The 27,659-nt window shown below is 40.2% G+C and overlaps 1 protein-coding gene across 1 annotated transcript in view; it reads right to left on the bottom strand.

Moving 5' to 3' along the window:
• The window catches only part of RpL26 (ribosomal protein L26), a 43,747-nt gene extending 20,865 nt beyond the window's left edge, over positions 1–22,882 (bottom strand). Inside the window, exons 1-2 of the mRNA XM_090373401.1 lie at positions 22,822–22,882; positions 13,109–13,294 (exon numbers count right to left, since the gene is read on the bottom strand). Of these exons, the coding sequence (XP_090229527.1) occupies positions 13,109–13,276 (168 nt within the window). The 5' untranslated portion in view covers positions 13,277–13,294; positions 22,822–22,882. The remainder of the gene's footprint in view (positions 1–13,108; positions 13,295–22,821) is intronic.
• Between the last annotated feature and the right edge of the window lie 4,777 nt (positions 22,883–27,659).

Below are 27,659 nucleotides of genomic sequence, written 5' to 3'. Positions count from 1 at the left end.
CTTCTTCTGACAGAATCCCAGTTATCAGTTGATTCCACCACTGTTCATCTCAGCTGTCTGCATTATTCGCTGTATGATTCCTTTCACTTCAAAAGTAGTTCTTGTGCATACGTCCATTCTGATATTCCGTGTCAGAGGCAGTAATTTGGAATCTCCTCTTTTCAATTTTCTCTGGCTTAAAATTTCTTTACTGCATTCTGTTAAATTCGTCTGTTGCCTCTATCATTCTCCCAAATCCACTAATCACTTCGAACTCAGACTTTCTCCAGTCCAAGTTTTCTAAGAGCGAGGTAATTTTCCTTGGATGATTTTAATATTCACAACTCCAGCTGGCTTCCGTTTTCTAGTCACATGGACCCAGATGGTCAAGATGCTGAGGCTTTTGTAATTACTAATGAAATTGCAGATTGTTCATTTACCTAAAAGAATACCATACAATCCTAACCACACAGCCAACAAAGCTTGATCTTTTTTTCACATACAACCCTCCTAATTACATAATTGACAGGAGTGACCCCTCTAAACACCTCAAAGTGCAACTTGGTGATGGTCACTTCTACGATGGAGTCTCTCTCTCATAGAACCTTGTGTTGTTTAGCATTATAAGAAAGCAAAATGGGATGATCTGTAAGATTTCTTTTCTTCTTTTCCTTGGTTGAATTACTGTTTTGAATCTTGTGATGTCAACGTTTGCTCACATTGTGTCAGTGAAATTATTCTTGTAGGAATGGAATCCTTTATTCCACACTCCAGCTGAAAATCTCATCCTTTATCTAAAACTTTGTTTTTCCAATAAATGTGCTAAGGCTGTTCACAAGAGAAGAATGCCGCATATCGTAATTGGCTTGTATCCAAATCTCCAAGTTTGTTTTCTGCCTACACCAAAGCTCACAACAATTGTAAAGCGATTATTTATCAATCCAAACTAGATCTGGAATAGGATAAGAGTAGAAAACTTGCATCTTGTCCAAATGGTAGTCAAGCATTCTGACCCCTTGCCAAAGCTATTGGCCACACATTTTGCCCACCTCTGTCAAAACCAGATAGTTCAATTGCCACTTCAGCTAAAGGTAAAGTTGACCTGCTAGCATCTTATTTTTCTTCCAGCTTGTGTATTGATGATCTTGGTAAATCACCTCCTGCCATTCCCACTACACTACACTACACTCCACTCAATACCTCTTGTGGTCTTTCATGAAAAGGATGTCAGAAGGATTTTGAACCATCTTAATGCTAAGAAAGCTCCAGGTCCTGATAATATTGCTCCACTTGTTCTCAAAACCTATGCTCCTGAACTTAATCCTGTTCTGTGTCCTTTTTCACTTTCTTATTCCAAAGGCGTTTTCCCCTTCTGCTTGGAAATTTGCTATATCTAGCCAGTTCTTAAAAAGGGCGACAAATCAATCTCTCTCTCTCATCCAATTATAGTAAAATTTCTAAGTAATGGAGAAATCAATTAACAGCCAACTCTCAAACCATCTGATCGACGATTGCCAACACGGATTCCAGTGTTGAACCACTGGTGATATTCTGGCTTATGTTACCCATCTATGGACAAATTCAATGGAAAAGTTTGTTGAAATTCAAGCAGTTGCTCTTGACATTTTAAGGTCTTTTGATCATGTTTGGCAAATAGGCCTTCTAAATTAGCTTTCATCTTATGGTTTGCCGACTTTTTGTAATTGGATATCCAGTTTTCTCTCTGACTGCTCACTGTGGGTGATGGTTGCTTAGATTGTTGGCTTGCAAATGTGCTGCAACTTATGTTTATTATTTGTTGTGTTTTCCAGATATAATCTCATAATACCTGATAATCAATGGAATCAGCCATAGAAGTGCTACAAATGGAGTAAGTTAATTTAAGTTTTTCTTATGAGTTGAACTTAGTTGTGTCCGTTCTTTGTATTCTACGTTGTCGGCTATGGATCTGACCACGCGGTCGCCGTAGCGATAATTTAGGGGAGGCGGCTGTCTTTTAGTTAGCTTGCCACGGTTACAGCTGAGTTTTTACATGGGAGGGGATTCTCCCTGTGTAATTTGCATTGTACTTGTACTTCAAGATACTTTGCTTACTTCTGCGAACGAACTCGAGTAATGGAATTCTCAAAGAACAAAGACTTCGATAGCCATCATATTGCATCGGTTAGTGTTATTACTGCAGTGCCTTGTGGTCGGAAATAAACTGAGTGCTGCTACGAGAGCAAATCAAACTGATTGGAGAGTACCTGTTACCGTTCCTACTTCCTCAGCGGATTGTGCTGCTTTAAACTTTTTAACTTTTTTTTTTCGTTGGACATATTCAAAGCCCTCCCTGAAACAGAGAACTATTCTCCTTGATTGCCACCAAGATAGGCAATGTCTGAGGAGAACAAATTGTGCAACCCCGTAGTCGTGCTGTTAAACTGGAACCTTCGGATGAGGAACTTCAAAAAAGGGAATCACTGCTTTCCCCCCAAATGCACACTACAAGGTCTATGGCAAAGAAAAAACAAAACAGGCCTGTTTTTCAAATGTCTCCATCCAAGGAAGAAATATTGGATCAGCACAAGAATGACTCTATCCAACAAGTAGAAGAGACTGACCAGCCCTGCAAACCTACCTTTCGAGCATACACTGATAGACGCTACATATCCTAGTGTCCTTAAGAATGGTACTAAAGGCTACAATGAATGACCACCACCACCAGAGACAACCCAACCAATAGAAGCCAACTGACCTGGCATCACCTTCGATATGTCCACCCTCCCCGAGGGATCCATTATGGATGAAGTTTTCGTCCTCAGGTCAGAGAGAGAAACAATAATGGCCAAATCGGACAATCAAATCACCACTACTCTCAGTTCCTCTCAGAGGAGAAATAATTCAAATCTGGGGTAAGATGGAACTCATTTTACCCAATAACAAGAAAGAAGACTCTCATAAAGGAACTACACTTGGTTGTTCTCAGGCCCACACACCCAGAATCTACAAAAATCAGTGAGGAAGTAAAACAGACAGTAATTACAGAATTGACCACAGACTTCCAAAACACTAGGATCAAGTCAATTATAAAGACCCTAAATGTGGGGGTAATCATAGAAACTGAATCTGGCCAAGAAGCTGCTGATATTATAAACAACCCGAAGATACCAATGCTTGGGCTCATAGCCACGCCACCAAAGAAAAGAGGACCCTCCATTATTGTCTTTGACCTTGAAAAAGATTCCACCCCTACTCAGGTGCGGGACAAGCTATATGGAAGATTTATCCAGAGAACACTCCCAGGCAACCCGGAAGAAATTATCACCCCAAAGTACCATACAAAGTCCAGGAATGGAAATAGTGTAAGCTGGATTTTTGAAATTGCCCCTATTGCTTGGCAAACAGTCATTCACCAAGGCAGAATTTTCATAAACTGGGGCAGCCACCACTTCAGGGAGCATGTGCCTGTACCCAAATGCTTTAAATGCTGCAGATTTGGGCACACCACCCACGCCTAGGCTGCTGTTACTTGTGGCCATTGTCCTGAAAAGGGCCACGAGTATAATACATGCCCTAATAAAGAAAAACTGCCCATCTGTGCAAATTGCAAGGCACAGAAGATGCCTCATGAACACACTATCCGCGACAACAAATGTCCGATATATTTAAAGGCGAAGAGTTTACACCAATCAAAGACCAATTATGGTCCAACGTCTTAAACCATACAACACCAGCGTCCTGAACATACTCCAAATAAATGCACAACGGGCAAAAGCAGTAGCTGAACAGCTAAGAATAAAAGCAGATGAAGACAACTTTGATATTCTGATCTTATAGGAACCATACACCTATGCAAATCAGGTCATGGGGTACCCCCCCCGCCCCGGCTGCAATAGCAACTACGAACCCTGACATAACTGTCACCAAAATCCCCCATTTATGCACAGCCTGGGCGGCATGTGCCCACATCATCAGCTCCCTGGAAAATTTTTATAGTCTCATTATACTGCAGGCCGGGGGTGGATATACTTCCATACATGAGGTATCTGGAGATCGTCCTGAAGAGAACAAATGAGAAGATCATCATTGGTGCTGATGCCAACTGCAGGTCGCCTGTCTGGTTTAGCACTACTGCTGACAGGCATGGCTGTAGTAACAGCCAAAAACTTGAAGATCTTCTGGCAAATTCCCAGCTTAACATTCTAAACAGATCAAACAACCTTCCCACCTTTTGTAATACCTTTGGGAATCCACAATTGATGTCACGTTGGCTACGAGAAATATATCAAACTTCATCGTGGGTTGAGCTGTCCAGGATTCCTGGACCACCTCAAGACCACAGGGCCATAACATACCAGATAACGAGATCCTTGGATAGAATCCCAACTCCAAGATTCACCCCTCAAAGGTATGCCATCTCCAAAGCAAAATGGGACATTTTTGCAGAGAAGCTGCACTCCTTAGCCCAGCAGCTGCAAGTTAATAATTACCATCCCACTGATCCTGATGCCTACCAGAGAAAAGTCACAAAAGTAATTATAGAAGCTAGCAACTGCACCATTCCTAGGAAGAAACCCATTCCTGCTGCTGTCCCGTGGTAGTGTCCAGAACTCCAGGAACTCCGGCGGGGGGTCAACTCCCGAAGAAGAGCCTTCCAATGAGCACAATGGCCCTGGCCAGCTGCAGAGGTAGAGGCTCTCTGCCAGCAATACAGAGAGACCAGAAATATATACACGGCTACTATCAGGAAACGCAAGCAAACATCATGTGAACAACTAGTTTCTACAACTGGAAACACTGATCCCTGGGGTGTAGTCTATAAAATCACAACCAACAAACTCCCAAGAGGGGAGGTAATGACAGCAACAATAACCCCTCAAGGTAACATAACAACCTCATGGGACAGATCCATCAATAACATATTGGATACAATTATCCAACCAGCAATGGATACTAGTAAAAGTCAAAACAACAACTCTGCCAGGACAACAGTATATACAGTCCAGAACATAAGAGCCGCCCTTCACTATTGAAGAGCTGCACATCGCAACCCATAGACTCCGCAACAATAAATGTCCAGGACCGGACCTACTTGAACCAGAGATTATAAGGAAGACTGTGGAGCATTCCCCATACCTCATCTTCGACCTGTTTAATCACTGCTTACAGACAGCTAACATATGCCTGATTCTGAAAAACCCAACAAGCCTCCAAAAATCCCATCTTCTTATAGACCGATTGCCCTGTTATCTGTGCTAAGCAAGCTTTTCGAATACCTACTATACAGCAGAATTACAGTACATTATAATGCAACAAATTTATCCTCTACAAGCCAATATGGTTTCAAACAAGGATCTTCAACAGTTGACGCACTCAAGAATATCCTCACAACTGCCACAAACCCCAATAGAAAATATTTCGTGATTATTGCCATAGACTTTGCTGGGGTGTTCGACTGGTGGCCGAGCGTCCTCAGCCGACTAAGACGTGCCTGTCTTCCCGGAAACCTTTATAACACCATAAGAAGCTACCTCACAGCCAGAGAAATAAATGTCAATGCACCATGCTGCAGAGTAAAACGCCAGGTTTACAGGGGCTGTCCCCAAGGCTCGGTACTGGGGCCGCTCCTTTGGAATGTTTTACTTGATGACTTCCTTGCCACTAACCTGAATGAAGTTATCTCCCAGGCCTATGCAGATGATCTGATTCTGGCTGTGTCTGCAGATTACAAAGCGCAACTAGAAAATTCTGCAAATCAGGCTCTCTCGATATTACAAAACTGGGCAAGGGATCATAATCTTCAAATCTCTCTAATGAGGAAAAATTCCATCTCACTGAAAGGGTCCCTCAGAAGACGTCCACAAATTAAGATAAACAAGACCACAGTACATTTCACTACTGAATTGAAATATCTAGGAATAATCCTGGACTCAGGACTTACATTCCTCCCACGTATGAAACACTTGCAGACAAAGTTAAGGAACTATACTGCCTTGGTCGCCAGAGTTACATGTCGGGTTGGGGCCTCAACTGCCACACTCTCTCGCTGTTCTACAAAGCAGTATTTCTACCGGTGATTACATATGCTGCAGGGATAAGGTATCCGAGAGCAAAAATAGCTCGAAACTATTCAAAGATTTATCCTCCTTACCATTACCGTACTGTCAGCACCCATGCCCTTCAGGTGCTGGCAGGTGCTCTTCCTTTGGACCTGGAGTGATACGTTGCGGGTTCCTCTACCAACTATCAAAAGGCACATCGGTGACGTTCGTGGACCACACCATCGATCCCACTAACAACTTGAATGCTGAAAAGAAGCGCCTTAGCCTCCATTTACAGCAGACATGGCAAGATAGATGGGCTAACTCTACTAAAGGAGATATCACTAGGAAATTTATTCCACATATCAACAAGGTATATCCCAAGTCTCCTTGATGGTTCTCCCCCGGCCTGTAAGCAACTTTCATGCTAACAGGTCACGGATCCATCAGAGCCAAACTCTCAAGTCTTGGAATTATTGATGATCCCCTCTGCCACTGTGGACAGCCGGAGAGTTGAACTCACCTAATGTATGACTGCCCTTTGTATGAGGACCTTCGCTGCATTCTGATTACCAGAATTAACTTCAATCCAAAACTCCAGGGGCATTACTTGTTGGACAGCGACAGGGAGTACAAGGCCTTCTCGCAATACTGCCAGGAGCTCTTCACAAGAAGATCCCTACCGCTGGAACAAATGTACACCTGACTAACTCGTCTTGCCCAAATTCATGCAGGACTGTCATCGATAATGGGATGGGACCTCTGTCCCATGAATGACAACACTGTTTTGGACCTTCCTGATTTAGACTCTTCACAAACTGTGATATTATGCAGCTCTGCTGACCCAGTGACCAAATGGATGGATGCCCTGAAACCGCCCCAAAGTCAGTTAACATACATCTCTAATTTTGACTTAACAAACGGGTGAAATCCGAGGAGAGACCTGTAACCACACACTTGACAACCAGACCTGAAAGCTCTGAACTCATAGTGACAAGTATACAACGGGCGGGACATATTGCTTACAATCCCAAGTGTGACAGCCTCGCCAGACTCTGAAAAAGAAGACAAGATGAGATGGGACCTTTGTCCCAGGTATGACACTCAAAAGCACAGCTCAGCTGCTGCCATTAAGCTTTCCTTGCCACACTCCCTTGTGTGGTTCTTTTCCTCCCCCACCCAGGTGGAGGGGGGTTACCCCTGGTCGCCACCTCCTCGCCATCCCTCTTTTCCCTCTGGTTGGGCATGGGCCTGCTCCACTGTTTTGGGGGTCATCTTCTCTATGGACCCCCTATCTCTGTCTTTCCCCCCAGCCTTCAGTCTCCCCCCTTCTCTAACTTATAACTAGCATCCAAACCATCTCTAAATTGCCTGAGCCCTACACCCAAAAACTTAATAACAACATCAAATTGCATAACCAATAATCCTTTTGGCTGACCCCTATCTGTAGCATGTTTTTTTTTTTTTTAGGTCCTAGCCACTGAAATCTCAGGAAATTAGGTGGCAGGACCTGCCAGAGTAAATAACTATAATACTGGTGTACCTGGTCTGCCTCCACGGGGCAGTGTGTGGACAACGTTAGAACCCATTAGGAGCCCGGCGGTTAAATGACCGGAGGAACAATGGTACACGACACTACACATATACAAAATCCATACACTTTTAAACCTCTGGCATTGACAGTGTTCTGTTTCACACCCACAATGTATACTACGTGGAGATGGGGGGGGGGGAAACCCCTGGTGCCGTTTGACACTAAACACACTCTGTGGGTAATGGTAGATGGCTGTCTTCCAACTTCTCCACTAATGTTGGTGTTTCCCAAGGTTCAGTTCTTTCTCCTACTCTTTTTGTCTTGTATATTAATGACCTCCTTCCATTGACTGGAAATCTTATCCACAGATTTGCCTGATGATAGCACATTGCATTCAACCTTCCAGTTTGAGAAAACTTGCCCTGCTCAAACTGCTTCAACTTCTCGAATATTCACTACCAGTTCCTTGAATGCTGATCTCCGGGTAATTCTTCAGCGAGTGGGACAAAGATAACTTAGTTGATTTCAATGCCAGTCCTGTCTTATATCTCACAAAAAGGATTCTTTTGCTCCTATACATATCTTCAATAACTCAGATTTCTAGACAAGATCATATATCTTTACTGGGGATTACCCTGACTTCTAATTTCTCTTGGCATAAGCAGGTTACAAATACTGCTTCCTCTGCATCTAAAAAACTGGTTTTTTCTCTTTCGCTCTCAGCATTACTTTTCTTCCAAACAGCAGTTCACTTTGTACAAATCGCCCTACCAGGGATAATTGTTCCCAGATCTGGGACAGTACCCCCAAAACTTCTCTCAGGCTTCTAGATTCTATTCAAAAGAAGGCAGTTATGTTAATCAATGACTAATCTCTAACACAGTCTCTCCACTCTGTCTCATAGACATTCTGTTTCTGCTGCCTGCCCTTTCTATAGATATTTCTACAGATGCTGTTGTTCTGAACTGGCTTCTACAATTCCCACTCCTTCCAAAGCAACCCGAATACGTGTCACAACCAGTCAACAGAACAGCCTTCTGCTGTTCAACTTCAAACCCACAGAACCAACTTTTCTTCTTCCTCATTTATTCATTCAATGTTCATTTTCTGGAACAATCTTCCTTCATATGTATTATCTTCTTTCATCTTACCAATCTTCAGCTCAATCATGGTATTAAGTACTATAGATTCTAATAATCTCGTGTTTTGAGTTTTGATTAAAAAAAAACAAAAAAAATAAAATAAAATAAAAAAAACACAGTCTCTCAACTCACTTGAACATCATTCATATGCGTAATCCTGCCCAAATTATTTGGACATGGGTTAACAAACTAATGCATTGTTACCACAAGCAGCAATATGACTATACCAAATGGTGCCCACAAGAAAATTTCATTTAATCATTCCCAATGTAAAAGTAGCTGTAAATAGGTACAGTATGCCCAAGTTTAAATTTATTTCACAATGAAGCCATCCCAAATACATTTAAAAATCACTCATCTTGTTCACATATTTTTGCAAAATGACACATCTTCCTTAAACAAAAACTTCCCACCACCAAATTAGAGTGAACTTGACACCCAGAACCCTAATAAGCAAATTTGGCGCGCCTCTTTCAGAAACATATGCTGGCATTGCAAAAAATTAATTCAGCACATCACTGCTGCTGAAAGGGATTGCAAATCCATGTTCTTGTCCAAAGCAGAAAACATTTCCAAGATATTTCTTCTAATTTTTCTTAGCATATTGATTTTTATACTTCAAAAATCAATATGCATCTAAAATACTTATTACAAAAGGTTATGAATTTTCAATTACTAAATAAACAAACCCATAAAGCAACCTACGTGTTCTTATACTGTGCACTTTGTTGGTTTGAAAAAAAATACGCTATTTTGTAAAAAACAAGTAATATAAATGTGCCCAATTCTGAACAGTTACAGAGCTGTGGGGTTTTTAAAAAAAAGACTATGGAGGTTTAGATAACAAAAAATAATAAGCAGAGACACATCTGGTGAAATGTTTATTCATACTAACTACATGTTTGCTTATCTTATTTCATTTTTAAAGTAATTTTTATTATTTTTTATAAGTGAAAACTATGTAGCTATTTTTTAAATTTCAAACAGCCATAGTTCTGTAACCATTCAGAATCAGAAAAATCATTTAAGTCCTGAACTGAAAAGCCCATTGTTATGAAATTTGATTGATTAATCCTGTTTCTCTGTGGAATAAATATATTAACATTCAAGGACTAGTAACAAAATATAAGTTGCCTATTAAATAATGAGACTGCATGTGCAGTCACTACACGCTACATGCCACCTGTCAAAAAAGGCACAGCAGCTGCCTTTGAACCTACCTTTCTCTAGTCTGCCAAGTCACATTATAACACACTCATTTGCTTTGCAGTGAGGTAGGATTTCATTACCTTGTGTTTTTACAGTTTGCTGGAAAAATAACAGAGAAGAATTGAATGATCAACCTCAAATTTTTAACAAAACTAAAGAAAACAACTGAAAGTTGAGTTGTTACCTCAAGTTTATGAGGAAGATACTACGTCAAGAGCTTGAATGTTTGGATGGCACAAAGAATTTTTAGAAAAGAGAGAATGTGGCCATCTGCTATCCATGAAAATTGATGTGAACTGGGTAAGGGCACTGATTAGAAGTAATCGGCGTGTAAGCATTAGAATGGAAGCATCAGAACTCAATGTGGAAAAAAAGAACAATTAGACAAATTTTAACTGAAAATTTAAGCATGAGAAAAGCATGTGCCACGATGGTCCCAAAAATTTTGAATGAATACAAAGAATGAGAAGACTTCAAATATGAAAAGATGTTTGAAAAAAATTGAAGATCCACACTTTCTGAGTACTGTAATTACTTGCAATGAAAGTTGATCATTCCAATATGCCCCATAAACTAAAAGCCAGTAAGTGCACAATATAAGAAAAAACAATCCCCAGACTAAAAAAAGCAAGAATGTCAAAACTGAAAATGAAAACCATGCTTCTTGTTTTTTTTGATATTAAAGGAATTATTATGGCTGAATACATCCCACCAAATCAGATTGTCAAAGAAACATACTACATTGAAGTTCTAACAAGGCTGCATGAAAAAATTCGAAGGAATAGAACTGAATTGTGAAAGGATGGTTGGATGCTGCTCCATCTAGCCAATGCTCCAGTTCTCTGCTTGCCAGTTTCTGGTCAAGAAACAAACCTTGTGTGTGAACATGCACTCTACTCACCAGACCTAACCCATTGCCTTTTTTCTCTTCCCAAAACTGAAAAGTGTACTTAAGGACTCATTTTCAGTCCTCTGAAGACGTTCAGAAAAAAACTAGTGTTAAAAAAAGGGCTAACAGAAGGTCACTTCCAGAAATGTTTCTATACTTAGAAGAAACATATGGAACAGCGTGTGCAAGCTCAAGGCAATTATTTTGAAGGAGATAACATGAAAGATATGAAATATTTCATTATATTTATTTACTGCAATAGCCTTGTCATTGAACAGCCACATCTCATACATGCCCAATCAGCCTAACCTCCACCCTTCTTCCATAAGCTCAAGGTATTCACAAGGCTTCTTTTATGCAATTCTGCACAAATATAGAGAGCCCTTTTTCAACACTAATTTTTTTTGCATTAAATGACACTGGTGGAGTAGGGCATATGCTGGATTTAAAAAGTAATGGCAAAAAAAAGTCCTGGGAAGTACACCGATGAGCCTAAACATTATGACCAGGAGTCGTTATGCAAATTGAAGCAACTGCAGGTGAACTACGACATGTGCGCAGGTCAAGATACAGTATAAAAAACACCTGATACTGAACTCCGTTAATCAGTGTTAGTCTTGTTCTTCAGATGGGAAAGGCAGTGGACTTAAGCGAATTTGACAAAGGCCAAATTGTATTGGCCAGACAACTGGGTCAGAGCATATCCAAAACGGCACAGTCGGTGGGATGCTCACGGTCAGTTGTGGTTAGTACCTACCAAAAGTGGTTGGAGAAGGGGAACCCATGAATTGCCGGCGAGGTGTTGGACAACCATGGCTTATTGATGCTTGAGGTGAGCGAAGGCTCTCCTGGATGCTACGTGGCAACAGAAGGGCAACTGTGGCTCAACTCGCCGATATTTAAATGCTAGTGATGGGAGTAATGTGTCACAACACACAGTACATCGAACCCTGCTGAAAATGGGGCTGCATAGCCACAGGCCGCTCTGAGTGCCCGTGCTAACCACTGTTCACCAGTGACAGCGCCTACAATAGACATGCAAGCATCGAAACTGACCTTGAGTGATTGGAAGGTCATCAGATCAAACGAATCACGTTTCCTGTTGCAGAATGTGGACAGCCAGGTATGTGTGCATCGTTTACCTGGGGAAGTGATGGCACCTGGATGCACCGTGGGACGTAAACAAGCCGGTGGCAGCGGTGTCATGCTTTGGGTGATGTTCTGCTAGGATACACTGGGTCCAGTCATCCATGTGCCGGGCATTCCAACATCTACCACCTACCTAAATATCATTGCCGACCAGGTACACCCTTTCATGGCAACGGTCTTCCCCTCTGGCAGTGCCATCTTTCAGCAGGATAATGCGCCATGCCACACTGCCCGGATTTTTTGAGACTGGTTCGCGGAACATGATGAAGACTTCTGGGTATTGCCCTGGCCTCCAAATTCCCCAGACATCAATCCCATCGAGCATCTGTGGTTTGTGTTGGAACAGCAACTCCGATCTGCGGCGTCTCAACCATGGACCTTACAGGAGTTAAAGGATCTACTGGTTATGTGTTGGTACCAGATACCAAAATACAGATTTAGAAATCTTGTAGCTTCTATGGCTCACCGGCTATGACCTGTTTTGGCTGCTTTTGGTTTTTTTAGGAGCATTAGCAACTAAGGCCATATTGCTCCGGGATATGTAGTGGTCATTCCCTGACCTTTCCGCATCCTCCGTATTTGGTTGTGATGGGCTCGAACCCTGTTTTGGCTGCACCTGGAGGACCAACATAATATTAGGTTGGTGGTCATAATGTTTTGGCTCATCAGTGTATAATGGGGTCTAAAATAAACATCGCATGAACATGTTATGGAACTATGGGGTTTTGAATAGTAATAAATAATAAAATAATGTATAAGAATAGGCACATATACCAATAAAATGTTTATTCATACCAGGTACATTATCTGCTTATTATAACTCTTTTTTTTATGCATTTTTTGCCTTTCGAAACTCATAGCCATTTTGTTCAGAATCACAAACATGTTCTGATTCCCCCTTCCTTTATTTTAGAATTCAAAATACACCCCAGAATTTTATGTATATGCTTTGAAAAGTACATACAAAAGTATATATACATAGGTGCTTTCCATACAGGTAATTTCTCTGTATAAATGCTTTATTTAAAAAACAGCTTTAAACAAAAATTAAACAATTTTAACCTTGAGATCTGATCTACCCGCGTGTATTATTCTTGCTTTATGGCTAACTGTTTCCATTTAGACCCAACAAACATTCTATACATTTTTTTAGTTACAAAACCTCAGAGTAATTATGGCTTACCTGGACTTCATCATCTTTCCTAATAGGCATACTGCGAACACCATATTTCTGCCGAAGCTCTTTTGAAAGTGGAGAACTCATTATTTTTCTTCTAATGTGAGAGGGTGCATTAAAATGTCGCTTACGGTTTTTTCTTCTAGAGGAAGTGACCAACTTATTCATCTTCATTTTGAAAGTGTTCAGTTCCTATTTTAAAGTAGTAATTAATAAAGATAATTAGTGCACATATTACCTGAGAAAAGGACTAATAACAAAAATTTTAAAAGAGATACAATGAAACTGGGCTATTGAGTAACAATAACAATTAAATTACCCCTCAATATCAAACTATCAGTGAACTTACCAGCAACATTTACAGTCGAGCCACTCTTTAACGAACTTCCATATAGCGACTTTTTCTATGTAAAGAACTTTTTTGATTTCCCCTTGGTCATTACATTGAAAATAGTTTCTGCACAATGAAGAAAATTTCCATACAACGAACTGATTTCGAGAGACTTGGTACACATTGTTCACACCTCTGGCCTCTAGGCAATAAAGCTTATGCTGTAGAAAGTATGAATTAAGAGCTAACGCAGTCCACAATTTAGTGGTGCCTGTAAAACCCTGAAAGGGGAAACTGGCAAACCATGGTGTGGGACAGAAAAAGATGGAAGGTTTTGGGAGAGACCTTTGCAGCAGTGGGTCGGCAATGGCTAAAAGGAAGAAGTAAAACCTATACACTACTGTACCGAGAAGTAGCAGTAGTGATGGTGGTGGTGGCATGTCATGCAAGAAAGCAAGTGTATGAGCTTATGCAGCATCAGACAAAAAAAAAAAAAAAAAACCACACCATTCCCTCCAAATGCCTGTCCAGTTCCTCCTTAAATTTATTCAACCTATCAACTTCCACAACAACAGATGGAAGTTTGTTCCAGCAATTAACCATCCGCTGGCTAAAGGCAAATTCCCGTACATCTATTCTACATCTGTCATTTCTTAATTTGAATTTATGCCCCCTTAGGTTCGTAATCTGAACAAGTGGAAGGCATCCAGCCATTGCAATTTGCAGAACTTAAGCCTCCACTAATCACTTGTTGCCCTTCTCTGTACACGCTCAAGCAAATCTACATCCTTCCTAAAATGAGGCCTCCAGACCTGTACGCAGTACTCAAGGCGTGGCCTGACCATTGCCTTCTACAGAGGGACAATCACCTCCTTTTCCCTGCTAGCAAAATTCCTATATATCATTGACAAAACCCCATGACCTGCCCTGGCAGCCTGTCTGCATTGCTCAGAAAACTTCATATCTGACTGCACAATTACTCCCAAGTCTTTTTCATTTTCTACCACCTTAAGTATAGTACCACACAGTTGGTACGTTTCTCTGGGGTTACTTCTACCCATATGCAGTACTTTGCATTTGTCAAGGTTAAATTTCAGTTGCCACTTTTTAGCCCATCTGCCCAAATTTTCTAGATCCTCTTGCAGTAGCACACTGCCATTACTGTCATTAACAACCCTGCCAACCTTTGTATCATCTGCAAAATTCGATACTAAGGCTGACATACCTTCATCAATATCATTGATAAATATACAAAACAACAGTGGACCGAACACAGAACCCTGTGGGACTCCACTAATAACATTAGTCCACGAAGAGCAGCACCCAGTGATTACCACCCTCTGTATTCTATCACTCAACCATCCTTTTATCCATTGTACCAACTTACCCTTAATACCATTCTGCTCCAATTTGTACAATAGCCTTCCATGCGCAACAGTGTCAAAAGCTTTCCTGATATCCAAATATATGATATCAAAATTATTTTTTTGCATCCAGTTCCTTTGTAACCACATCATAATATCCTATCAAATTTGTCAGAAAAGACTTTCCCTTAACAAACCCATGCTGTGTCTGAATTATTGCTGCAGTCTTGTCTAGATGATCCTGCAATGCATCTTTAACCAGTGACTCCATTATTTTACCTGGAACAGAAGTTAAACCAACTGGTCTGTAAATACTTGTGTCACCCTTCGAACCTCCTTTGTGAATGAGGAGGTTCAAATTTGCACTTCTCCAGTCCGTGGGGACCGCCCCTGAGTCCAAGGATGCTCTCATAATTATGGCTAACGGTTTGCTTAGTTGTTTTGCCACCTCCTTTAATATAACTGGATAGATCCCATCCACCACAGGTGCCTTTCTTATGTTTAACTTTGCTCTCAGTTATTACAAAATCATTAAGCACCCTGCTACAATTTGATAACCTCCTGTCATTTTCAAACCTTAATAACTCATGGGAATGTATATGCAAAATACTCATTCAGTTTGTTTGCTATCTGAGCAGGATCATCAACAGTCGAACCATCAATATCAAATGGACCAATCAGATTCATCCCCTTCCTTTTAGAGTTTATATAAGTAAAGAAATCCTTGCTGTTTTTCTTAGCATCCTTTGCCAAAGATTTCTCGTAATCTGCCTTCGCCTGCCTAACCTCCACTGTGAACTGATTAAAGACAGGCTTATATCTGCCATAGGCTTCTGAGTCGCTTGATAATTTATATGCATCCCATGCGTTTTTCTTCTCTGTCACAAGTCTCATTAGTTCATTTGATAACCATTTAGGCCTAAACCTTGAACAATATTTCTTAATAGGTATGAAACTTTTAGTAGCTTCCACAATTAATTCCTTGAATGCTTCCCACTTAGAATTTACTGTTGAACCCACTGTACAGAATTTAAAAACTGTCTGAGACCACTGTATTCACCTTTACGGAAGCAAAAACCCTTTCCTTTACCCCTGATGGTAATTATATCTTTATGCAAATCCCACATCAGTACACAGTGATCACTGCTACCTAGAGGTTCCTTTATCTGCAAATTCTTAATACACGAATGATCACTGCTGATAACCAGATCAAGAGTATTACCCTCTCCGGATGCCTCTCGAACATGCTGCAGCACAAAACAATCATTCAATAAATCCACAAAAGTCTTACTAGTGTGTGAATGACCAACCCACAAGATCCAGTCAATATCTGGGAAGTTAAAATCCCCCATTATTAGACATTCTGATTTACTAGCCCACTCTATTTCTCAGTACAATTATTCATTGTACTCATTCGAGTCATTAGGCCTATAACACACTTCTACTCTTATTTTTGCTTTCGCAATGCTTATGTCATACCAAACTGACTCAACAGTGCACTGTTCAACTATATCAACTGGATGCACTTCTTTTGATTTTATGTTTTTCTTAATTAACAGCATGACGACACCTCCCTTCCTATCCTATCCTATCCTATCTATCCTTTCTGTACACATTGTACTCCCCAAATTCCAATTCTACATTCCTAATATCAGTGTGACACCACGTCCCTGATATTCCAACAATATCCGCCTTTGATGTCTTGACCAAAACTTAAAATTCATCAAATTTAATTAAATGAAAGTCAAGCTGGTCAACTGCTCTGTGTCCATAGCCATTGGCAAAGATTAAGCCATGTTCCCGACGTGAACATTGGGTCTGGTCAACCTGTGTCTTACTGTAAGCATCCTATTAAAGAATTAGGAGAGAGTGATTATCCCTTATCCCAGAAATTCATCTGTTGTTTCGAAGAAATGAGTCATCCACACTTTCACTTGTCTCTGTTTACATGGTAGGTACAAGTGGTCCCTAATTTCAATTTTGTTTTAGCTTGTACAAGTAACTTGGTGAGGGGAATGAAGGGATCCTCTTACCAAGAGAGGCTTAAGTTCTGCAAATTGCAGTGCCTGGAGACTAGGCACCTGCGCGGTGATCTGATTGAGGTGTATAAGGCCTTGAATGGGTTCAGCCCGCTGAATTCTGATGGGATCCTTCCACTTGTTCAGATTACGAACCTAAGGGGGCATAAATTCAAATTAAGAAAAGACAGATGTAGAATAGATGTGCGGAAATTTGCCTTCAGCCAGTGGGTGGTTAATTGCCGGAACAAACTTCCATCTGTCGTTGTGGAAGTTGATAGGTTGAATAAATTTAAGGAGGAACTGGACAGGCATTTGGGGGAATGGTGTGATTTTTTTTTGGCTGATGCTGCACAAGCTCATACACTTGCTTTCTCGCATCACATGCCACTGCTACTACTACCTTACAGTGTCTAAGAGGAAATCTTTGAGCGTAATGTGAAAAAGTGGAAGTGCTTAAATAGTGTAGATCGGGGCATAAAAAAAAATTGCTTTAAATTCTGAAAAATTCGATTTTCTTTGAAACCGTCTGCATGTTAGCACAATGGTATTGTCACCATCCTCCCCACACAGGATGCAAAAAAAAATCCCGTCATGTCAGGATTCGAACAAACTTTAATGAGCTTTTTTCACTCTGTGGCTGAGTTAGTCGGTCTCAGGCGTAGATAGCAAGGTTCTTTCCCCCAGAACAGGGGTGTTTTCATGCAGCAAAACAGGAAAATCGACCAGAGTATACACACAAATATGGGTATATGTAGGAAATTACTGGGTGACCATAATATAAGTTTTTTTTCTTTGAAACTGTCTGAGGAAATGGGACCTAACCAGAAGTGTGTGAAATTATGCCTTTGTGAAAATGTAGATGAAGCAGTTTAAGTGGATGAAGTTGATTCAGGACCAAAATGAGCCGTTATCATGGCCATTAATAAACAAAAAGACTATGGCGTATGCATCTTTTCTGGGCATAAAACATTCCAAGCTAATTCTGATTGGCTGGACAAATTTAAAGAGTGCGTGGCTTACTCCAAAAAGTTATTTCTGATGAAAGTGGAGTTGCAATCAAAAAGACTATGCATGTTGGAAAGAAAGTTTTGAAAAAAAATTATGGAGGACTACGAGCCCAAATACTTATTCAACGTTCGTGAAACATATCTATTATTGGACTACAACTACAACAAAAAATCTTGGATGACAAGTTAAATTTTGGACAGTGGATATTATATCATAATCCCATTATATAAGGCTATTGTTAGACTGCACCTGAAATACTATGTTCAAGTATGGAGACCACACCTAAAGAAAGACATTGTGCTTCTTGAAAGGGTTCAAAGGCGAGTAACTCACCTGGTGAGATCAGCAAAAGAGCATCCATATGAGGAAAGACTTCGAATCATTTATAACTGTGAAAATTTTGGTTAGAAATGATGCGAAATTTCACTGTTATAAATGATTCTAGAACAAGGGGCCATAATTTCAAGTTATGGGGAAAGACGTTTAGGTTGGATTGCAGGAAGTTTTATTTTAGCCAGCAAGTTATAAATTACTGGAATAAGTTACCTACACAGGTGGTAGAGGCTGACAGTTTGATGAAATTCAAAGGTCAGCTGGATCTACAGGAGAAGGGAAATGCATAGGAAATTCAAGGGTCAGCTGGACCTATGGGAGAAGGGTAATGCATAAGTTGTCTATTTCCTTTTCTCTTCTTAATTATTTTATTTTATAATATATATTATAATATTATTTATTTTATAATAATATATTTTTTTTTTGGTTGGTGCAGCATAAGCCATAGGCTTCCTTGCACCCTGTGGCCATTGCTAATACTAATACTATTTTTTAAATGTTTGCCGAAAAAGACTGACTTTTAAATGCGATAAATGTTTAGGTGGTAAAAATAGTAAGGAGCCAATTACAGTTTTGGTTGGTGCAAATATGGCTAGTAATGAAAAATTGAAGCTTTTGGTAAAGACAAAAGTAAACAACCCTGATGTTTCAAAGGAGTAGTCAGAGTTGGACTACAACTATAACAAAAAATCTTGGATGACAAGTGAAATTTTTGAAAAATAGAAAAATCGTATTGATTGTTGACAATTGCCCTGCCCACCTTCACTCAGTAATTTCAAAACCTCCGAATACCTCGTCTAAACTGCAGCCAATGGGCCAAGGATTTGAAAATGCACTACCAAAGGTGCATACTGAAAAAAATTATACTGAGACTAGAAACCAACCAACCAACCTACAGATTCTGTTATACATTTGCAGATATGCATGTGATATGCGGAGTCAAGATGGAAAGTGCGGATTCAAGATGTGACAGAAACAATGATTAAGAATTGTTTCGTAAAAGCAAGTTTTGCTAAAACGCTAATTAACAGTGATGAGAGGGATAACCAACTATAATATATTGAGCAATCTTGGGAAGAATTCCAAGCTAGGTTTTGATCAGTGGAGAAATTGTTCTTGATGAATTTTTAGCATTAGCAGAGGCATATGATGCAAGAAAGCACACTTATGCAGCATCAGCAAAAAAAAAAAATGCGCTCCCATTTCACCCCTCCATTCGTTCCAAATACCTGTCCAGCTCAGCCTTAAATTTATTTAGGCTATCAACTTCCACAACAAAGGATGGAAGTCTGTTTCACCAGCCAACCACCCGCTGGCTAAACGCAAACTTCCGCACATCTGTTCTACATCTGTCTTTCCTCAATTTGAATTTATGCCCTCTCAAATGATTATTCTGAGCAAGAGGAAGAATTCCATCAGCATTGAGCATGCTCAAACCATTCAAGGCTTTATACACCTTGATCAGATCACCTCGCAGGTGCCTAGTCTCCAGACACTGTAATTTGCAAAATTTAAGCCTTTCTTCGTTAGAGCAACCCTTTGTTCCATTCACTAATCTTGTTGCCCTTCTCTGTACTCGTTTCAACAGCTCCATATCCTTCTTAAAATGAGGCCTCCAGCAGATGTGTATACAGTACTCAAGGTGTGGCCTGACCACTGCCTTATATAAGGCAGTGGTCAGGATAATCACCTCCTTATCCCTGCTAGAAAAATTCCTGTATATCTATAAAAATTCTTGTCAATGACAAGACACTATGAGCTCTCTGGCAGACCGTCTGCACTGCTCAGAAAACTTCATATCTGCCTGCACAATTACCCCCAGGTCCTTTGCGTTCTCTACCACTGTCAGTGTAGCACCACAGAGTTGATACGTCACTCTGGGGTTGCTGCTTCCCATATGTAGTACTTTACATTTGTCATTTTTAGTTGATAATGATGTCATAATAGCTGAATAATCGAGTGACCCCAACATTTTGGAGTGTATTTGAAGAACTAGTGACAATATCGACGATGAGTTGGATGAAAATTAGGGCAAATTTATTCATTCCAACTTATTTCTAATTTATTTCCCATCTTTTATTATATTTCTCAATTTACAGTATTTTTCATTGTTGAAAAGGTCATATTTCTTTTTAACGAAATTTCGTTTAAGGAATTTCAAGTAAACGATCGATTTTGATATATAGAGGTCCGACTGTATTTTAGAACGTATGAAACATCCATTCAGTGTCTGCTGTTGTTGTATTACAAATAGTAATCTACTGCAGAGATTCTCAAACTATAGTGACATAAGGATCCCTTTTGTCTTGAAAAAATTTTCAATGATTTTCATGATTAACAATATTCATTCTAAGTTCTCGATTTCTTTTTGTTTTTAAATATCAATAACAAATTTCAGACATTATTCGAAGTCCCCATGAAGCTATTTGTTATTGTTATTTGTTTTTTTAGGAGCATTAGCAACTAAGGCCATATTGCTCCGGGGGATATGCAGTGGTCATTCCCTGACCTTTCCACATCCTCCGTATTTTGTGGGCACAGGCTCGAACCCCAGTCTAATCAAGAAGCGTGTGCGACACACTGCTGCTCCTGCCCACCTGGCTACGGAGGCACCAAACCCCACGAAGCATCTCTATAAATCACAATTTGAGAAATGCTGAGCTACTGTGTAGTCTCTCATACTCTTGATCTAATTATCAGCAGTAATTCATGCATTAAGAATCTGCAGGTAAAAAACCCAACTGGGGAGCAGTAATGGTGAGATTTACTCAAAGATGTAACTACTGTCAAGGGTAAAGGGAAGAGCTTTGGCCATCATAAGAGAGACTACAGTGGCTCAGATAGTTTTTAAATTCTATACAGTGGGAACTGATGATGTTACCAATAGCAAATCTGAAATGGGGTGCAGTCAGCAAAGTAATCATAGAAGCTTTTCATACCAACTAAGAAATAATGTTCACAGCTTAGGGCTCAATGGATGTCAGATGAACCAATGAAACTCATGGCAAAGAAGAAAAATGCATGGGATGCACATAATAGAAGCCAATGGTAGATTTAAACAAGTCTGTAATTTGTCACCTTTCATATGTTAAATGAAAATTAAATTTCAACTGCCATTTCTCAGCCCATATGCCTAATTTTTTTAGGTCTTGCTGCAACAGCTTACCCTGATTACTGTCATTAATTGCCCTGCCAACCTTTTGAATCATCTACAAACTCAGATATTAAACCAATATCATTAATAAATACAGAAAACAACAATGTGCCCAGCACTGAACTTTGGGGGGCTACACTAATAAAATTAGTCCACAAAGAGCAGTGTCCATCAATAGCCACTCTTTGTCTTCTCCTACTCAACCATCCCTTTATCCAGGACAGTAACTTGCTGTTAATGCCACACTGTTCTGGTTTGTACAGCAGTGTTTTATGTGCAACAATATCAAAAGGTTTCATGAAATCCAAATATATGATATTAAATTTTTTTCATCAGTTCCTTTGTTACTGTACCATGTTATCCATTTGGATTGATCAGATAAAATTACCCCTTAACAAATCCATGCCATGACTGCAGTATAACTGCATTCCTGTCTACATGGTTGTGCACTACTTCTTTAAACAGAGACTCCGTTATTTTCCCTGTAAGAGAAGTTAAGCTAACAGGTCTCCAATTACTCGTGTCACCTTCTTATCCCCTGTTATGAATTAGGGATACATTCACACATCTCCAGTCCATAGGGACCGCTCCTGAATCCAAGGACGCTCTCATAATTATGGCTAAGCTCCTTGACTGCCTCCCTTAATATAATTACAGATTCCATTCACCCAAGCCTTTTTTATGTTAAGCTTTAACAATTTGTTCTCTGCTTTCCTCTCAGTTATCAAAAAATCATTTAGCTTTTGGCCTTTGTGGGCATTTAAGAACATATAAGTATATCCTTTTGTGTTCTGAAAGAGAAACTTTTTGCTTTTCTCTTACTGTCATACAATATGTAAAATCAACATTTTTTTACCCTTTACATCCTCTAAATGTTCAATACATGCTGCATGACTACGCATATGACCATCAGTTCCATCAGTCTGTTCTCACCTTGTTTTCCTTCGGTATTGTAACGGTTATTATTGTATTTGTTATATAAATGAAAAACTTTTTTTCATATAATTTATTTAGAATTATTGTTTTTCTCTTAGCCTCTTTTTCTGTAATCGACCTTAGTCTCAGCAACCGCTGTTCAACAAAATACCTTACTTTTCGGAAAAACACGTTTTATTCTGAAAAGGGCGAGGGGTTCCTGTATAACCGTGTTAAAATATCATTAGCTTCCATCATTAGCCTTGCAGATCTACTGGGGTCCTGTTTCTTCGATCCCAGTAGCATTCAAAGAATGGTGGCAATATATTATAAATTAGCCACTTCGTTAAGTTAAAATAATTAACAACTATCAAATATGGTATTAATTAAGCTACAGTACATTGGTTATTTTACGCTTAATAATGGCAAAAACAAAGCGGCACGACACGTTGATTATACAGAATGCGTAACAAATAATGGCAATAATTAATACTATGTATATTTTTCAAACATTACCAATAAGTAGCCTTTTAAAATAATTGTTAATGTGCTAGGATTACTAAAATATAAAATAATTGCAAAACATCACTTACCAAATCACTTACGCCAAAACACAAACGATAGCAGAAAGAATTATGAATTGTGGACACAGGAGGGCGCGCTAAAAGAAATATTTTCTGAGATTTTCAAAGCCCAATGCAGCATGTTCATATCAAGTTGCGTTGATCACAAACGAACACAAGAGCAAGCCCTCGTTCGTCCAGCAAACAGACAAATCGACCATAGAACACGCAATTAACAGACATAAGACACAGCACGGCAGATGAATTTAATTTTTGTATATTATGTATATCGTGCTGTTTGACTTTTAAATTGATGTATATATTTAACATTTTGACTTCTAAATTGATGTAGTTTTCTAGGTTGTGGTTTGATCAAAGCAATCTGAATTCTATAAACTTAGTGCTAAAAGCTGGTAAATAAGGGTAATAGTGACCTGCCTCCACGGGGCTAGGGAGGGTAAACTTCCCTGCGGCAGGGCGAGTCCTTACCGCACGGAAGGCTAAATATGTCGATGTAAATAGCTAAATTGCGTTGTTGAGCCTTCGCTCAGGAAACTCTCCGATGAGTGTAAATATGATGATTTACAACGCGGGAGACCTGCAGTTTACATCTGCCCCGACGATAATTCTTCCTCCTGGGAGAGTGTTTAGCACACTTTGAAGGTATCTTATAGCAATAATAATATCTTCGCCTGGACGGCAATATAGGGCATCTATGTAAAAGTTTCCAAGCACCGTAATAATGTGGGCACATACGGCCCAAGCTGTGCAAAGTTGGATTCTCAGACAGATGGTACTTCCAGCAGGATAATGCGCCGGTGTTCAAAGCCCGAATCACTATGCAATGATTCCAAGAACATGACAATGACTTTTCTTTGCTGCGGTGCCCGCTCCGTCCGCGGATCTCAATCCTGTTGAACATCTTTCGAATGAACTGGAAAGGGCTCTTCGCTGCAGGCCTACACCTATATCGAATATCAGGGAACTGCGTGACACGCTCATGACTGCATGGTACTCCATTCCTACAATGTTTTCGGCATCTTGTTCAAACCATGCCTAGACGAATTCAGGCTGTTGTGAAGGCTAAAGGAGGCTCAACACGCTACTACGTAGGTGTACCTACTAAGGTGGCAGCACAGTGGATATATATATGCATATATATATATACACACTGGTGTTCAAAGATAGTGCATTACCGCGTAAAATTGTAATTTTCGTTCGAATACCGCAAGTATATCGCAATATTCCTTACAGATTGCATGAGATAATATTGGCACGCGTAGGTGATGACTTAATATTGCATCGGCTGTTACTTACAGCTATATAAGCACGCTCTGCAAGAGTTGCAGTCATTCCTTTCTTGTGTCAGGATGGCGAGTTACGTGCAGTTGGCTCCATGAAGAAAGAGTACTATTGTTGCTTTTTGTTTGGAAGGATGTTCTTCCCGAAATATTGCTTATAAAGTGTCTTGTAATCAGTCGACAGTCAGTAGATTTCTTTCCAAATTCAAGAATACTGGTTCTGCTGATAGGAAAAAAGGAACCGGACGCAAACGAGTCTCTACGCCAAAACAGGACCGCGTTTGGAAGTTCTTATGCCTTAAAAACTGTAAAGCTTGTTCGTCTGAGGTGAAACGAGAATGGGAAGAACATACAGGAGTGGTAGCAAGTGCAGTAACAGTCAGAAGACGCCCTCTTCAAAAAGGGACTTATAGCCTGTTGTCCTAAGAAGAAGCAGAGGAAGCCCCTCCTCACACAAAAAATGAAAAAAAAGGCCCAATTAATTTCGTTTAAGGAGCATGTCAAATGGACCCCCGAGCAGTGGAAGTTAGTTATTTTCTCCAATGAGAAGAAATTCAACCTGCATGTCTCTGATGGGAGATAAATGATTCGTTGTAGACGTGGTGAAGAATACCATCCAGATTGCATGGTGTCTACAGTGAAATTCTGTACCAGCCAAAACTATATGGGGGGGTGCATTTTGTTTCACCTGCGGTTTATAAAAGGTTTCGTAAATGCCAATGGATACCTGGTTATATTGGAAGGCAAATTGCTGCCAATCATTAAAAACCATGTCAACCTTTCCAAGTTACTGCATCTTTCAGGCCGACTCTCTCTCCTTGTCATCGGACGAAAAGTGTAAGTAGTCACTTCTGTAGTTACTTTAGCTTCATTTTTGCATTAGAGTTTCTACATTAATGTGTTTGCATTTGTTACAAGTGAAAAAATGGTTGTAAAAACGGTCAATTACAACTCTTAGCTGGATAGAAAACAGCCCGGCCGACCTGAAGTCCTAAAGAGAACTGTTGGCATCATGTGGAATCTGCAGTTGCCAGAAAGAAATAAACCAAAGACCCTTCGTGAACTTCAGGAAGCCATAATTCGTGTTTGGAACCACGAACTATCAGTTGGTTATCTTCAGAAATTGATCTTGTCAATGCCTCGATGGTATGCTGCTGTCATCAGGGCCGGAGGCGGTTCAACGAAAATCGGTCAATTACCTGGTTAAACTTTTGATTTTGTTTTCCATTTAAAATGATAAACTGAAGCAAACTGAGGGCTTCTCGGCACCTATGGCAGGGATCATTACCTGCACAATATTAGCCATACGGGGCCAGGCATTGTCTTGATGGAGGAAACCAATTGACATCAGAAAGTTCAGTTACACCGAAATATGGCCGTCCAACCAAGACACTCATTACCATGTAATGAGTGTCTTGGTTGGACGTCTTATCTTTAACTGTTTCCGAAGCATTTAAGCCCCATCTGACATAATAACGAATCATAGATCGCTGTTCAATCTGTATGTTTGAAATGATAATTGCTGCAAAACGATCGTCAGTGACACGCGGCAAAAAAATCTCTTCACGCAACACTAGCTTGCCAATTACTGGCATGCACAGACAGTCTACTCAGTAGCGTCCAGGGAGACCGCCTCGAGCGGCAGTTATGGAAAGTTCGCCCGGTTAACATAAAATTTTGCATCAGTCCCCGAATTAAGTGATCATCCCACGTATAAAAAACTTTATCTGCCTTATGGATTTTTTCGTTCACTTATGGGTACTGGTACCAAATGCTTGGGGAGTTGGTTGTGTCTGATTACCATTATTATTATTGTTGGTCGAGGAAACTGTCTTACTATTCGACAGGTGTTCAGAATCGCACCTTTCTGAAGTTCCATGTGAGTGTTCTGGGAGGCCTATTGCTGCTAAGTTCTTAATGAGTCGCTTTGGCACCATGATGGTTGTTGATAGTGATCGGAATGTACATTACTTGTTCCATATTCCACATATCTTTGACTTGTCTGAGGTTTGAGAACTTCTCGACATTTTCCTCTAATTTTTTCTGCTGTTACCGCTGTTAGACACCGCCTGAGGGGACAAATTCAAATTGAGGAAAGACATGTATAGAATAGATGTGCGGAAATTTGCCTTTAGCCAGCGGGTGGTTGATTGCTGGAACAAACTTCCATCTGTCGTAGAAGTTGACAGCTTAAATAAATTCAAGGCAGAACTAAACAAACATTTCGATCGAATGGATGGCTGAAATGGGAAGTTTTTTGGTTTTTTTTTTTGGCTGATGCTGTATAAGTTTGGTTTCTTGCATCATGTGCCTCTACTAATGCATGTAGATGAAACTACATGTAACTACACGTAACTATGTAGATGAAGCAGGTAACCATTTCCTTACTGCTGATATGGGTTACAAATAAGGAATTCAGGCGGTATCGTCAGTTGAAAGAGGTCTCTGTTATCGCCTGAATTTCTTACTTGTAATCCGGTAAACTTTCTTTGATAAACTTGTATTTTTGTATACCTTCTGATGTTTTATCCTGCCGACCTGGTCGTGTTTGAGTGTACTCCATTTGGGTAATCACCCTGCATCCTGCAGTCATGTGGTGGATTGTTTCTGACGCTAGGTGGCATCAATGACATGTGTCATCTGTTACTATGTCATCTGTCCTTGCCAATGTATTTTCTGTAGTTCCTGGTGTTGATTACCTGACCTTGGTTGGCAAGCTTGTATCCCTCTGTCTTGAAGAGCTTTTCTTTCGTGAGCCAAACATTGGAAGCCATATCATCTATGTAGTGTTGATGGAGGTCATTGTAGTGTCTGCCCTGGTGTGTCTTTTCGCCCTTCTTTCTGTCTTTGTTTCTTCTGCTGTCTGCTTGAATGTGGTCTCCTTCTTAAGGTTAAGTTTGTGTGCCATTTCTCTATCTTTTTTGTGTCTTTCTAGAATGGTGTTGTGTTCACCTGGTTTAAATCCACTTCTTTTCTGGTTCAATGTGGTCATGCCCTCGTGGGTAGCACAGTTGGTAGGATCGCTGTCCTCCCTACACCGTGTGGAAAAGTCCTGAGTTGGAACCCTGTCGATGACAGGAGGAAGTTTTATTGGTCCTTTTCACAACGCGGCTGAGTTAGTCAGTCTCAGGCGACGGTAGCATGGTTTTTTCTCCCAGAAATTAGGGTTTCTTCTAGCAAACAGAACGTTTACCTCAGAACACACACAATTTAAAGACGATATACACGGGGTAACATGGTCTTAGTCGCCAATGCTCCTAAAAACCCAATAGCAACAAACAATGAGGTCATCAATTCCCTGCATCCTTATCTATAGGCTATTGTCACTCTCTCACTGGTCGACTTCAGATGGTTTTGGCAGCTCTTAGTGAATTTCCTTGTCCATCTTATAATCTTCTCCAGTTCGGTGTTGATCCACTCTACGATTCAAAATGTGTGCGTCAGTACATGGACTGCATAAGTGTTTATGCGTGTGACCATTTTCCCACCACTTAGCTTTGATTTTAGCAGGCTTCTTAGTCTCTGATGGTATTTCTCAGTGATCCTCGATATCCTTGTGTTCTAACT

Source organism: Mastigoproctus giganteus, chromosome 5 (genome assembly GCF_048544385.1).
Source record: "Mastigoproctus giganteus isolate SK-2022 chromosome 5, ASM4854438v1, whole genome shotgun sequence".
Classification (NCBI taxonomy): Eukaryota; Metazoa; Arthropoda; class Arachnida; order Uropygi; family Thelyphonidae; genus Mastigoproctus; species Mastigoproctus giganteus.
This window is presented reverse-complemented; position numbering and strand designations above follow the sequence as displayed.